This window comes from Nannospalax galili, unplaced genomic scaffold (assembly GCF_000622305.1).
Source record: "Nannospalax galili isolate Female #2095 unplaced genomic scaffold, S.galili_v1.0 scaffold6788, whole genome shotgun sequence".
Classification (NCBI taxonomy): Eukaryota; Metazoa; Chordata; class Mammalia; order Rodentia; family Spalacidae; genus Nannospalax; species Nannospalax galili.
In genome coordinates this window covers 3168-14899 of record NW_008357181.1, presented here as the reverse complement: position 1 = coordinate 14899, position 11732 = coordinate 3168, and the positions used below count along the sequence as shown (strand labels likewise).

The window sequence follows — 11732 nt, the reverse complement described above, 5'->3', positions numbered from 1 at the left end:
CTTACCCTACCTTGCTCACTGGGTCAAGCCCACTAGGTTGTACTGATCTTGCCCTAACTACCCTCTCTCTGTCCTTTGCATCTGCAGAGGAAGAATGGCCTGATGGATCATGAGGATTTCAGAGCCTGTCTCATTTCCATGGGTTATGACTTGGTAAGTCACAAGCTGAGATTATGCTAAGGTTTGATATTTGATGAGACCCGATTTATGACAAGTTTCTATGTAAGGTAGTATTGGTTCATATCACAGGGTAATGTTTTTGACAGATCTTCTTGTTACTATATAAAAAATACTGTTGCAAAATCAAATACACATTTTTGTTGAGTAACTGGTCATGTTTCTTTCTAGTGAAGAATCAGAAATGTGGGGTTTCCTGGTGATTTTTAAAACCTTTTTGATACAATTCACATACTACAGTCAACCCACTTAAAATGTACACTTCAATGGCATTTAGAACCTAAGCCTGAAAGTGTATTTTCCTTTAATATTTTAGAAGGTATAAGAAAGATTTTAGTAATAAATCATAAGAAAAACTGACACCAACCATGGACTGTACTAATTTTTATACACCATATTTCTCTGTCACTTTTCCATGGGTTATTTATTTTTGAAACAATATCTCACCATACAGCCCAAGGTAACCCTGAATTTGAGATAATCCTCTGCTTCAGCCTTCTGAATGCTGGGACTGTAGGCATGCCCCCACCACGAGCTGTTGATTTTATTTAGTGTTTTTACTGTTTTGTTTTGCTTTTGAAGTGAGCCTTACTAGACAGCCCTGGCTGGCCCAGATCTCCCTATGTGGACCAGGTGAGCTTTGAACTTGGTCTTCTTGTCTCTGCCTCCCAAGTGCTGGGACCATAGGCCTGTGCCACCACTCCTGGCATTACTGGGTATTTTAAACATGACCTTCTTTGACTTCTCTAGGAATTTAAAATTAAAGCCAGCACTCCTTTCCACAACTACCTTCCGGTTTAGCAAGCTCACTTCCTCACTTGCAGTCTGAGAGGAGAGCCAGCTCTGTCTTTGAGCGCTCTTCCTAATTATGGAATGTGACCCAAGAAGGCAGCTCTCGTCACAAAGAGGGAGAGGACTTCTGAAAAATGGGAACTTCTGGCCTGATATACTGGCAGCTCTGAAAAATGTTCGATGACAAGGAACCCAAGTCACCACCAGGGGAATCCTTTCCAGAGAGAACTGAGTTTACAAACACCAAAGAACTTAGTGTCTCTTTGCCGCCTTGCTTCAGGGTGAAGCTGAATTTGCCCGCATCATGACCCTGGTCGACCCCAACGGACAAGGCACTGTCACCTTCCAGTCTTTCATTGACTTCATGACCAGAGAGACAGCGGACACTGACACTGCAGAGCAAGTCATCGCCTCCTTCCGAATCCTCGCTTCTGATAAGGTCTGCACCTAAGGATTGCCCTCAATTTTAAGTCATTTTTATAATCTTTGTGTGTGGGATGAGCACACATGTGTGTGTTCCATGGCATTGTGGATGTCTGAGGACAGCCTCAGGCATTGGTCCTCATCTTCCACCGTGTTTGAGACAGGGTTTCTCTTGTTCACCGCTGTGTATGCCAGGCCAGCTGGCCCACAGGCTTGTGGAGAGTCTCCTGCCTCTGCCTCCCATTTCATGTAGAAGTATTGGGATCACAGATGCAAGTTGCCATGTCTGGGTTTACGTGGGTACTGGGGATCCAAACTCAGTTCCTCATGCTTACACAGCAAGTACTTTACGCACTGGGCTGTCTCTCCAGCCCTCTGTCTTGGCGATAATCTCCTATATCATTTTTAGCCAAAAAAAGTTGCTAACAAAAACCATTCTGCTACTTAGGCATTTTATGACATCAGGTTGTTGGGTTTTTTTTAATTTTTATTATATATTTTTATTGTATGCATATAAGTTTTTGCCTATATGTATGTAAGTGCGCCACATGCATGTAATACACAAGGAGTTCAGAAGAGGGCATTGGATCACTTGAAACTGGAGTTGTTGATGGTTGTTAGCCACCATGTGGGTGCTGGAAGCTGAACCTGGGTCCTCTGGAAGAGCAGCTAGTGCTCTTAACCTCTGAGTCATCTCTGAGTTTTAAAGGTTGGACCAGTAGTGTTTGTATTATAAGAATGTGTGTGTGCAGACACACAGATGCGTACATGTGTGTGGGTTTATGTGTGTGTGTGTGTGTGTGCGTGCAGTCGGTTCTGTCCGTCTACCTTCCAGGGATCAAATGTAGTCTCTAGGCTTGTGCAGCGCATGCCTTTACCTGCTGAGGGAATTCACCTGCCCAACACTGACATTTTTAATATACGTTGAGCAAGGGGTTAATAGAAAGAGAGGCACTCAGGGAAAGAGTAAGTGTACGCTAGAGCGTGAGTATGGGCTTCTCAAAAGAGAGTTGCCCACATCTTTTTTTTTTAAAAAAAAAAAACTCTTACCTTCAGATTTCAGACTTACTTCATCTTTAAGAGAAGTTTATCTAACAGCAACTTATTTCCAAATTTTTAGTAAACAGAGTAAGAAAGTATCTCCACTTTCTAAAAGCACATGGTGCATACATTTGTCTTTAAATAAATACACCAGTTACATGAAGTCAAATAATGTCTCTGTGTTCTCTTTGGTGTGTGGTGTAAACCAACTCCACCCATCAGGTATGAAATTTAGATCATAGCATTTATTACCCACATTTGGCTCGGCTTGAGAAATATTGGTGAAAATTCTTAATTTGCTTTTATGATGCATGTTGAATTTCCTCTTGGGCTCAAAGCAAGACACGTTGTACATATTTCTCTCTACGAGAAAAATGCAGCTTTTTGTTTATTGTCTGGTACTATGTGTACCATGTGCACTAGACTCATATGTCTAATCCTTATAAATGTGAGAAATGCATAAACATTCACATGGATGTGTCCCGTGTTTTGTGTGACTGACTTTGCACCCTGTGTGTGTGTTTTCCAGCCTTACATCCTGGCCGAGGAGCTGCGCCGAGAGCTGCCCCCAGATCAGGCCCAGTACTGCATCAAGAGAATGCCCCCCTACTCGGGCCCAGGCAGTGTGCCTGGTGCCCTGGATTACACCGCCTTCTCCTCTGCGCTTTACGGGGAGAGTGATCTGTGATGCCGTGTCTGTAATCCCTGACCCCGTCAGACCACAATAAAAGCTGAGGTTGTCTCCTGGAAACTTTGACAAGTTTTATTAAGCGATTGGAGTGTGGGAGGGGCTGTGAAGATAGCTTGGTCTGTAAAGTGGTTGCCATGCAAGCATGAGGACTCAAGTTTGATTCCTGGGACCTACATTTAAAACAAAAGCTGGGGGTTGTGGGAGATGGCGCCACAGCTAAAGGCACTTGACCCAAAGCCTGGCAACCAATCCCCAGATCCTACATGGAGGGAACTGACTTCCCGCAGGTTGTCCTCTGATATCCCCCACTCCTGCCCCCACACATATGCACACACATAAAGAACTTGTAAAAGCAGAAACAGCATAGCAGCACATGTTTGTAAAAATCCCAGTGCTGGGGAGGTAGAGGCAGGAGGGTCCCTGAGTAAATAAACCAAATTACTTGAAAATAGGGACAAAGGAAGTGAAAAGGTGGAAAACCAAAATATCCAGGATTCATGATGGGGGGACGGCAACCACAAGTGGGTACTCTGAAGGTTTGGTGAAGGCCTGATATTTTAAAATATACTCTTCCTGTCTCTTTCTTATGTTTATGTGCTTATCCCAAGAGAACCTGTTTTGGGCTCTGTGCTTTATTTTTCTTGCTTATCCTAAGATTACCAGGACTTAAGTATAAATGATGCTGTCATGTCATGAGTGGAGCGAAGTGTTGTGAGATAGGCCTCCCAGTGGGGAAAACAGGCTACTCAGACTATCTTTAATAATTAATTATTTTCCCCAGATAGTATTTCTCTATGTAGCCCAGGCTGACTTCAAACTAGCAAACTTCCTGCCTCAGCCTCCCAGTTACAGAGAGATTACAGATGTGTGCCACCATGCCCCACTTTTAATGATTAAAAAAGCCTGACATTTTTGAGAGAGTCTCAGGATGCTCAGTTGATTGTAGCTGAGGATGGACTTGAACTCCTAAGCCTCCTGCCTCCACCTCCAAAATGCTGGGATTACAGGCATGTGCCTATGTATATGTGTGTATGCATGTGCATGTGTGCATGAATGTTTGTGTCCATGTATGTGTGTGTACATGTGTGTTTATGTGTGTATTTGCATGTGTGTATGTGTGTTATGTACATGTGATGGCAAGATGGTTGTAATCAGAGGACAATTTCTGGGCGTTGGTTCTCTCCTACAGTGTGGGTCCTGGAGATCTAACTCAGGTGGTCATGCCTGGTGACAGATGCCTTTACCTGCTGAGCCATCCCATCAGCCCTCTTAACATTTTTGAAGTAGAGTATGCAATCGTCTCCTCATTGTATAGGACTGGATAGTCCAATCCATGGTTTTGGTGTCTTCCTTGAGACTTGGGGGATAAAGAAAGCCAGTTCAGTCTTCAGACCAGAGGTGGAGGCAGAGCCAGTAAGTAAAACGAAGTTTCCAGGATTTCTGGATGTTGCAGAGAGATGGAGATGTGTAAGTACATGGCTTTTAATAAGGAGACAACTATAGTAGATACAGAGATGTTAGCCACCTTCTAGAGTTTCCGGCAGAATGCTCTTAGACCTTGAGGTCTGGGGCTATCACTGTCAAGCCAGAGTGAGTAAGGAGGGGCTCAGTCTTAGTCCAGGGAGAGGGAAGTTTCTCCTCTACAGCACCCTTACCATCCTTCGGTGCATTCTTCCTGGGAAGTCAACCATACTAGAGGCATTTGCAGGTCAGGAGTTCACACTTGGAGGCAGCAGCATCTCCACACAGAGTCGGACTGTGTGGTCAAGCCCCAGTCCCCTCACCTGTGCTCTCACGTGGTGTCTTGATTTGTTTGCTGTGCTTTCAGTTTTCCACTCCGGTTGTCCTGAACTATACCCCTCCTCCCAGCACACCACCGGGCTGACAGCTTGTAGATGAGGATGTGGGTCCTTAATGATCAGGAAGTGAGTTATAAACAAGAGGAAAGAGTTGCAAATTGTTAATAAAGTGTCACCAGAGAAGCAGCAACGTGCCTATACATACTTCTGTTTCCTGGAGTTTTTATGTTTCACAGACAGCTGAAAACTGTGTTCCATTTACCAGTGCTTGGAAACCCAATACTCCCTACACTGCTCCATTTAGAACCTTTGCTCTTGACTCATTTCAGTAATTTACTTCACTATTAAGTAGTGGTAGTTTGCAAATCCCTGAAACATTTGACCCCTTACAATGAATGCCAGATGCTTTGGGGTACTGTCATTTCAAACAGGTGCTATAATCCAACCAGAAACACTAGGGAGAAACAGGGAACTTGTTTTTCCTTTGAGGCTATTTACTAGGATTCCTGTTTTAGGGTGGGACTGGGTAACTCATCTCCCTAAACTTTTAACCTCTTTACATTAGCAAGATATCCAATCAATGCTAAGGATAAATGAAGAAGGGAATAAGCTCTGAAAAACAAAATGTTTATACTGTCATCCCTAAAGTTATTTTTTATTTCTGATAACTTACCAGTTAAACTTAATTTGTGAAAGAAGAGAATCCCTGTTTTGATTATTTCAAATAATAAACAATTGCTTTGGTGAACTGTGAACAAACATTCTCAGAATTTCCATCATATTTGAAAGCTCTTATTTAGTGTAGTATTTGCCTTTCTTAAAGAATGAGAGACTCGAGCCTGGAGAGATGGCTCAGCAGTTAAGAGCACTGGTTGCTCTTGCAGAGGATCTGAATTTGGCCCCACATAGTGGCTAACAACCATCTGTAACCAGCTGGAGGGGAATCTGATACCCTCTTCTGGTCTTTGCTGGCATTGCATGACATAGGTACACTTACACACATGCAGGCAAAACACTCATACACATAAAATTAAAAAACAAATGAGAGACTTTCTGGGGATGTGCCTCAGTTGGTAGAGTGCTTGCCTAACATGCATGGAACCCTGAATTTGAGCCTCAGCACCACATAGATCAGGTGTGGTATGTGCCTGTAATTCTAATACTTAGCACTTAGGTAGAAGCAGGAGGATCAGAAGTTCAAAGTCACCCTTGCCTACATAATGAGTTTGAGGCCTGCCTGGGTTATATAAATGAGTCTCTGAGTCTCTCTCTCTCTCTCTCTCTCTCTCTCTCTCTTCTCTCTGTCTCTGTGATGGGGAATTGGGCCGTCCCTATTGTGGGTGAGTGTTAAATGAGTTAGGCATATGTAACTAGCAGGTCACTTCAGAATTCCCAATAGATAGGAGATATGTATTTGTTACTTATATGTGCACCCAGCCCTCACTTCCAGGTTTCACATGGTAAAGGTCTGGGCTGTGACCTGAACACCTGTATTTATATAAACACCACAGGAATTCTAATAAGCCTCAACTGACAGCCTGTGGCTTAGAGGAAAGGTCATTGGTAGTCAAAAGTCTACAGCTAAGCTGGGAGTGGTGGTGCACACCTTTAGTCCCAGCACTTGGGAGGCAGAGGCAAGTGGATCTCTGTGAGTCCAAGGCCAGCCTGGTCTACATAACGAATCCAGGCCAGCCAGGGCTATAGGGAGACACTGTTTCACAAAAGACCAAAAAAAAAAAAAAATTCTACAGCTATTAGGAATCCTCACTGGAAAGGTTAATAGGAAGTTGTGCAACAGGAGAGGTCAGGCAAAATCTTGTGTTATCTGGATGGCAGTATGAAAATGCTTGGACATAGCACATACCTGTAATCCTGGCACTTGGGATCAGAGGCAGGAGGATTAACGTATGTTCAAGGCCAGCCTGGTCTACACAATTCTAGGCCATTCAGAACTGACTGCGTAGTCAGACTGTGTCTCAAAAACAACCCAAACTAAGAGCTGAGATGAAAGCTTAGATGGTTAGGACTTTCCTTGCAAGCATTATGACCTTAGTTCTATCCCTAGAACCCACATTAAAAAAAAGAAAAAAAGATCAAGGCTGGACAGTTGGCTCAGTGGTTAAGCGCACTGACTGCTCTTGCAGAAGACCTGGGTTTGGTTCCCAGTGCCCACAATAGTGGCTAACATTCATCCTTAACTCTGATAGGTAGAGATGTTGGAGAGAGCGAGCGGGTGGTGGAGAGCATGAGCGGATGGATGAGGCACCGAGGCACAGATGGAATTCTCAGCGGGATACAGCTTTATTTTGCATGGGGTACCTTTCCCTCGGGGAAGGGAAAGATGTCCGGGAAGGGAAAGATGTCAGAGAAGGGAAGGGAAGGGAAGGGAAGGGAAGGGAAGGGAAGGGAAGGGAAAGGAAAGGAAAGATGTCCACCCACGGGTTGTGAGCTGGGACTTTATATATGGGGGCTTTAGGGTGTGGAAGGAGGGAATGTTTGGGGGAGAAATCAGGGAGGGGGAAGCAGGTAGGATTAGGGTCCATGGGTTGTTAGCTGGGACTTTATATATGGGGGCTTTAGGGTGTGGAAGGGGGGAATGTTTGGGGGGAGAAATCAGGGAGGGGGAAGCAGGAAAAGCCTGGCTCCGTTCAGTCTGCCAGGTGGGATTAGGGTCTGGAAGTGTTTACTTTTTCTCTCTTAAGAGAAAAGCTTGTTGTGATAAACAGCTTCTAAAATCTCTGGTTAACAGGTAGAATCTGTTTATCTTATCTTTGGAGATCAGAGGAGAGTCAGACTGCTTCTCAGCAGAGTTTGTTTCCCTTGACTCCAAAGGTCAAGGTGAGGTCCCTGTTGGGGAGGGGGGAAACTGCTTCTATTTGGAACCCTAACAAACTCCAGTTCCAGGAGATCCCACACTGTCTTCTGGCCTCCATCAGAACCAGGCACACTCCTGGTACACTTGCATATATGCAGGCAAAACACTCATACACATGAAATAAAAATAAAATGTTTATAAAAATTAGGCGTGGTGATGCATGCTTGTAATCTCAGCACTGGAGGAGCAGAGAAGACTCCAGCAAGCCCGCTTGTCGAGTTCCAGGAAAATGAAACACCATGCTATCCCCAGGTGGAGCAGCACTTGAGGAAGGACAGTTAGGGTTAGCCTCTGGCCACCAAGTGCATACATGGACACACCATGTGCACCTGTGCACATAGGAACATTCACCTACATACATAGAACAAACTCTCAAAATGCTTGGCTGAGTTTTAGACTGGAATGTTGCATTTGTTTACCTCTCCTGGAGATGAGCTCTCTCAACTGTCCTAAGGTAGATGGAAACAAATGGAACATAAGGTCAGAGACTTGCAAGGAGAAGTTGGCTGTCACCAAAATGACAGATTCACCCACAGTCTCCCTGGATGATTTGGAAGGAGAACACCAAGTGTTCCCACTGTGTCCTGGAGCTTTGCTAAGGACCCTGGAGCCCACTCAGAGCTCCCGCTGGCCTAGCCCGAGGCATTAGAAACCAGAGTCCTGCTTTGTTTTTCCTTTTGCATTCATTATCATCCTGATGACCCATGTATGTTTTTAAGCTTGGGGCTGGGAGTGATTGCGATCTGTCAGTGAGAATTTATAGCTGTACATTTTCCAGGGTTTTAAGCCTTTTAGAAGTTCCCATCACAGAGGCTGAGGATGGAGCTCGGTTGGTAGAATGCTTGCTTAGCACGCACCAAGCCCTGGGTTCTAACCCCAGAGTCAAATGGTGGCACACGTGTTCATGCCTGTAATCCCAACCCGTGAGAGGTAGAGGCAGGAGGATCATAAGTTCAAGATCATCCTTAGCTACATAGGGAACTTGAAGCCAGCCTGGACTAAATGAGACCCTTTCTCAAAACACTAACCCTCCTCCCCATAAAAATCCTTGAACTTGCGGGGCATGGTGGTGCACACCTTTAATCCCAGCACTTGGGAGGCAGAGGCAGGCAGATCTTTGTGAGTTCAAGGCCAGCCTGGTCTACATAGTAAGTTCCAGGACAGCTGGTGCTACAGGGAGACCCTGTCTCTAAAAGACCAAAAAAAAAAAATCCCTGAACTCTTGATTCTCCTGCTTCCAACTCTGGAGGGCCCACAGAGGTCAGAAGAGAGCATTGGAATCCCCTGGAACTGGAGTTAAGGATGGTTGTCAGCTGCCATGTGGGTGCTGGGAACTGAACCCAGGTCCTCTGCAAGAGCAGCCAGTGCTCTTAACCACTGAGCTATCTCTCCAGCCCCTAACTCACTTAATTCTTATAAACCACCTCTAAAGATTGCTCTTTAAAGGAAAACAGGCAAAGTACTAACTTGGTTTAGATTGTTAAACATTTTCCTCATGGAAGATTAACCCGTTTCTTTCCTAGGTTATAGGATAATTTGTTCTCAATTGTTCAGCTTCAATTTTAAAATCGCATCTAACTTCCCTGTGTTTATTATGTGAATTTCAAGAATTCAAAAATAAGCTTTTGAAAAATTACCAGTGTGGCTAACCCCTGAATTCCCTGCACTCCAGAGGCTGGAGTAAGAGGATTACCCTGAGTTCAAGGTCAGCCTGGGCTACATAGTAGGGTCAAAACTAGCCTGAACTACGGAGACACTGACTCAAAGTCAGGCCAGTTTTTCGTCCTTATATCTCATTCCTAAAGGTAAGGTACATTAGCAGTTATCAAGTTCCCTCTTAGTTCAACATCTGAAATGGATTAAGTACCACATTCCTGTTTATTACATAAAAAGATTTGGCTCAAGCAAATCTAAACCAAAACAAAACAGAAAAATGTAAATTCAAGCTCAAAAGAAATGGAAAGCAAACCCTTTTATACTCAGTTTTGATTTTTTAAAAAAATATATTTTCTTTATTATTTTTATTTTATGTGTACGAGTATATTGCCTGCATGTTTGTGAGTGCACCTGTGTTGTGCAATGCTTCGGAGGTCAGAAGAGGGAGTTGGATTCCCCTGGAACTAGAGTTAAGAATGGTTGTTAGTCATCGCTTGGGTGCTCGGAATTGAACCCCAGTCCTCTGCAAGAGCAGCCAGTGCTCTTCACTGCTGAGCCATCTCTCTAGTCCTTCTTTCCTACTTCTTAATGAAAAGCGTTAAAAAATTTTTTATTTTATGTTTGAGTGTTTTACCTGTGCATGCAATGCCTGTGGAGGTCAGAAGAAGGCATCAGATCCCCTGGAGCTGGTGTTACTGATGGTTAGCTGCCATTGTGGGTGCTGGAAACCAAATCTGGGTTTTCCGAATGAGCAACCAGTGTAATAAGTGTAATAAGTTAATAAACCACTGAGCCATCTCTCCAGCCCCCTCAGAAGTTGTTTTTCTTTTAAATCCCTGCACAAATGGAAAATTAGGAATGTAGTCAGGTGATAGCCTGCTTGCTAACATACATGATACCTGTGGTGGTACAGATGGGGGAGAGGGAGGATCAGAAGTTCAAGGTCATCTTTAGCCACATAGGAAGTTTGAGGCCTGCCTGGGATGTGAGACATCCTGTTTCAAAAACAAACACCAAAGAAACAAAAACCAACCAAAAGAGAAAATCCTTGTACAAATGTCTTTCAAATGTTGTTTTTTCAGGATCTAGAAATACATATGCTGTTTTAGCCACTGGGTACCCAGCTGCCCCAGTGCCCACTCGGTTCCAAATCGTAGAAGGCCTAGTTGCTTTCTTCTGTTTACCCCTTTAAGCCCCGGTTTCTGCCTCTCTACACTGGGACCAAACAGGAGAAATCCTGGGTGAAGAGAGGGAGGTTGCACATAAGATTTTAAGAGCTTGGGTCAAAGCTAGTATTATGTAAAAGTAAAAATGCATGTTTAGATTTGATTTTGGCTGTGCCTGCATTCAGGTGCTGATATAATTAGTTGGGTAAAAAATAAGCTTTTGAGAGGCCAGAGAGATGGCTCAGAGGTTAAGAGCACTGGCTGCTCTTGCAAAGGATTCAGGTTCAATTCCCAGCACCCACATGATGGCTAACAACCATCTGTAACTGCAGTTCTAGGGACTCCAACGCCTTCTTCTGGCCTTCACAGGCATTGCACAAAACGGGTGCACTTACATACACGCAAGGCAAACACTCATACACATAAAATAAAAATAAAAAATTAAAAAAGCAATGAGTGCTGATAATTATGAATGCTTTTGGATTCAACTGATACACAGGCTTCAAATATCTCAAAGAGAAATGGTAATTCCCTAGCAATAAAAGGAGAGGTTCTCAGGGCAATTAGTTACAACAAATGATCTTTTTGGTTTTGGTGGAAGAGAGTGATGGAGATCAAAACCAGGGTTCTCTATAGAGGCAAGGGTTCTACCACTGAGTTATACCCTCACCCCATAGTTATAATAACTGTAGATTTCCTTTATGATCTCTGCTCTTAATTTGTACTAGAAACAAGGGTCCGATTTCACTCAAAAATGCAGGTCATTAAGTACAGTCTATGCAAATGACCATAATGGTTGTCTATATATGTGATCCACAGTTGGGTATCAATCTTTAGACTATGAAAGAATTTGGGAGATAAGGGGTACATGTTTGTCAGGGATCTTCTTGGGAAAGCCAACAATTAGTCTGGCAGACCTCAAGGGTAGCATTCTTTGGTTGTAGACCTGGCCCTCAGTTTACATTTTCAGGACCCTAATAGGCCTCAAGGAGTGATCTAATGGCCTTGATGATTTGTTAAAAACAGATTAGTACATAACTTATGGAGTTCTGGGGCTGGAGAGATGGCTCAGCAGTTAAGAGCACTGGCTGCTTTTGCAGAGGACCTGGGTT

At 43.9% G+C, this 11732-nt stretch overlaps 1 protein-coding gene across 1 annotated transcript in view; it reads left to right on the top strand.

Annotated features, from left to right (window-relative positions):
• Actn2 (actinin alpha 2) overlaps nucleotides 1-3184 on the top strand; it is a gene marked incomplete at its 5' end in the record, with an annotated part of 14519 nt that extends 11335 nt beyond the window's left edge. Inside the window, 3 exon segments of the mRNA XM_008855075.1 lie at nucleotides 88-153; nucleotides 1250-1408; nucleotides 2963-3184. Of these exon segments, the coding sequence (XP_008853297.1) occupies nucleotides 88-153; nucleotides 1250-1408; nucleotides 2963-3121 (384 nt within the window).
• Between the last annotated feature and the right edge of the window lie 8548 nt (nucleotides 3185-11732).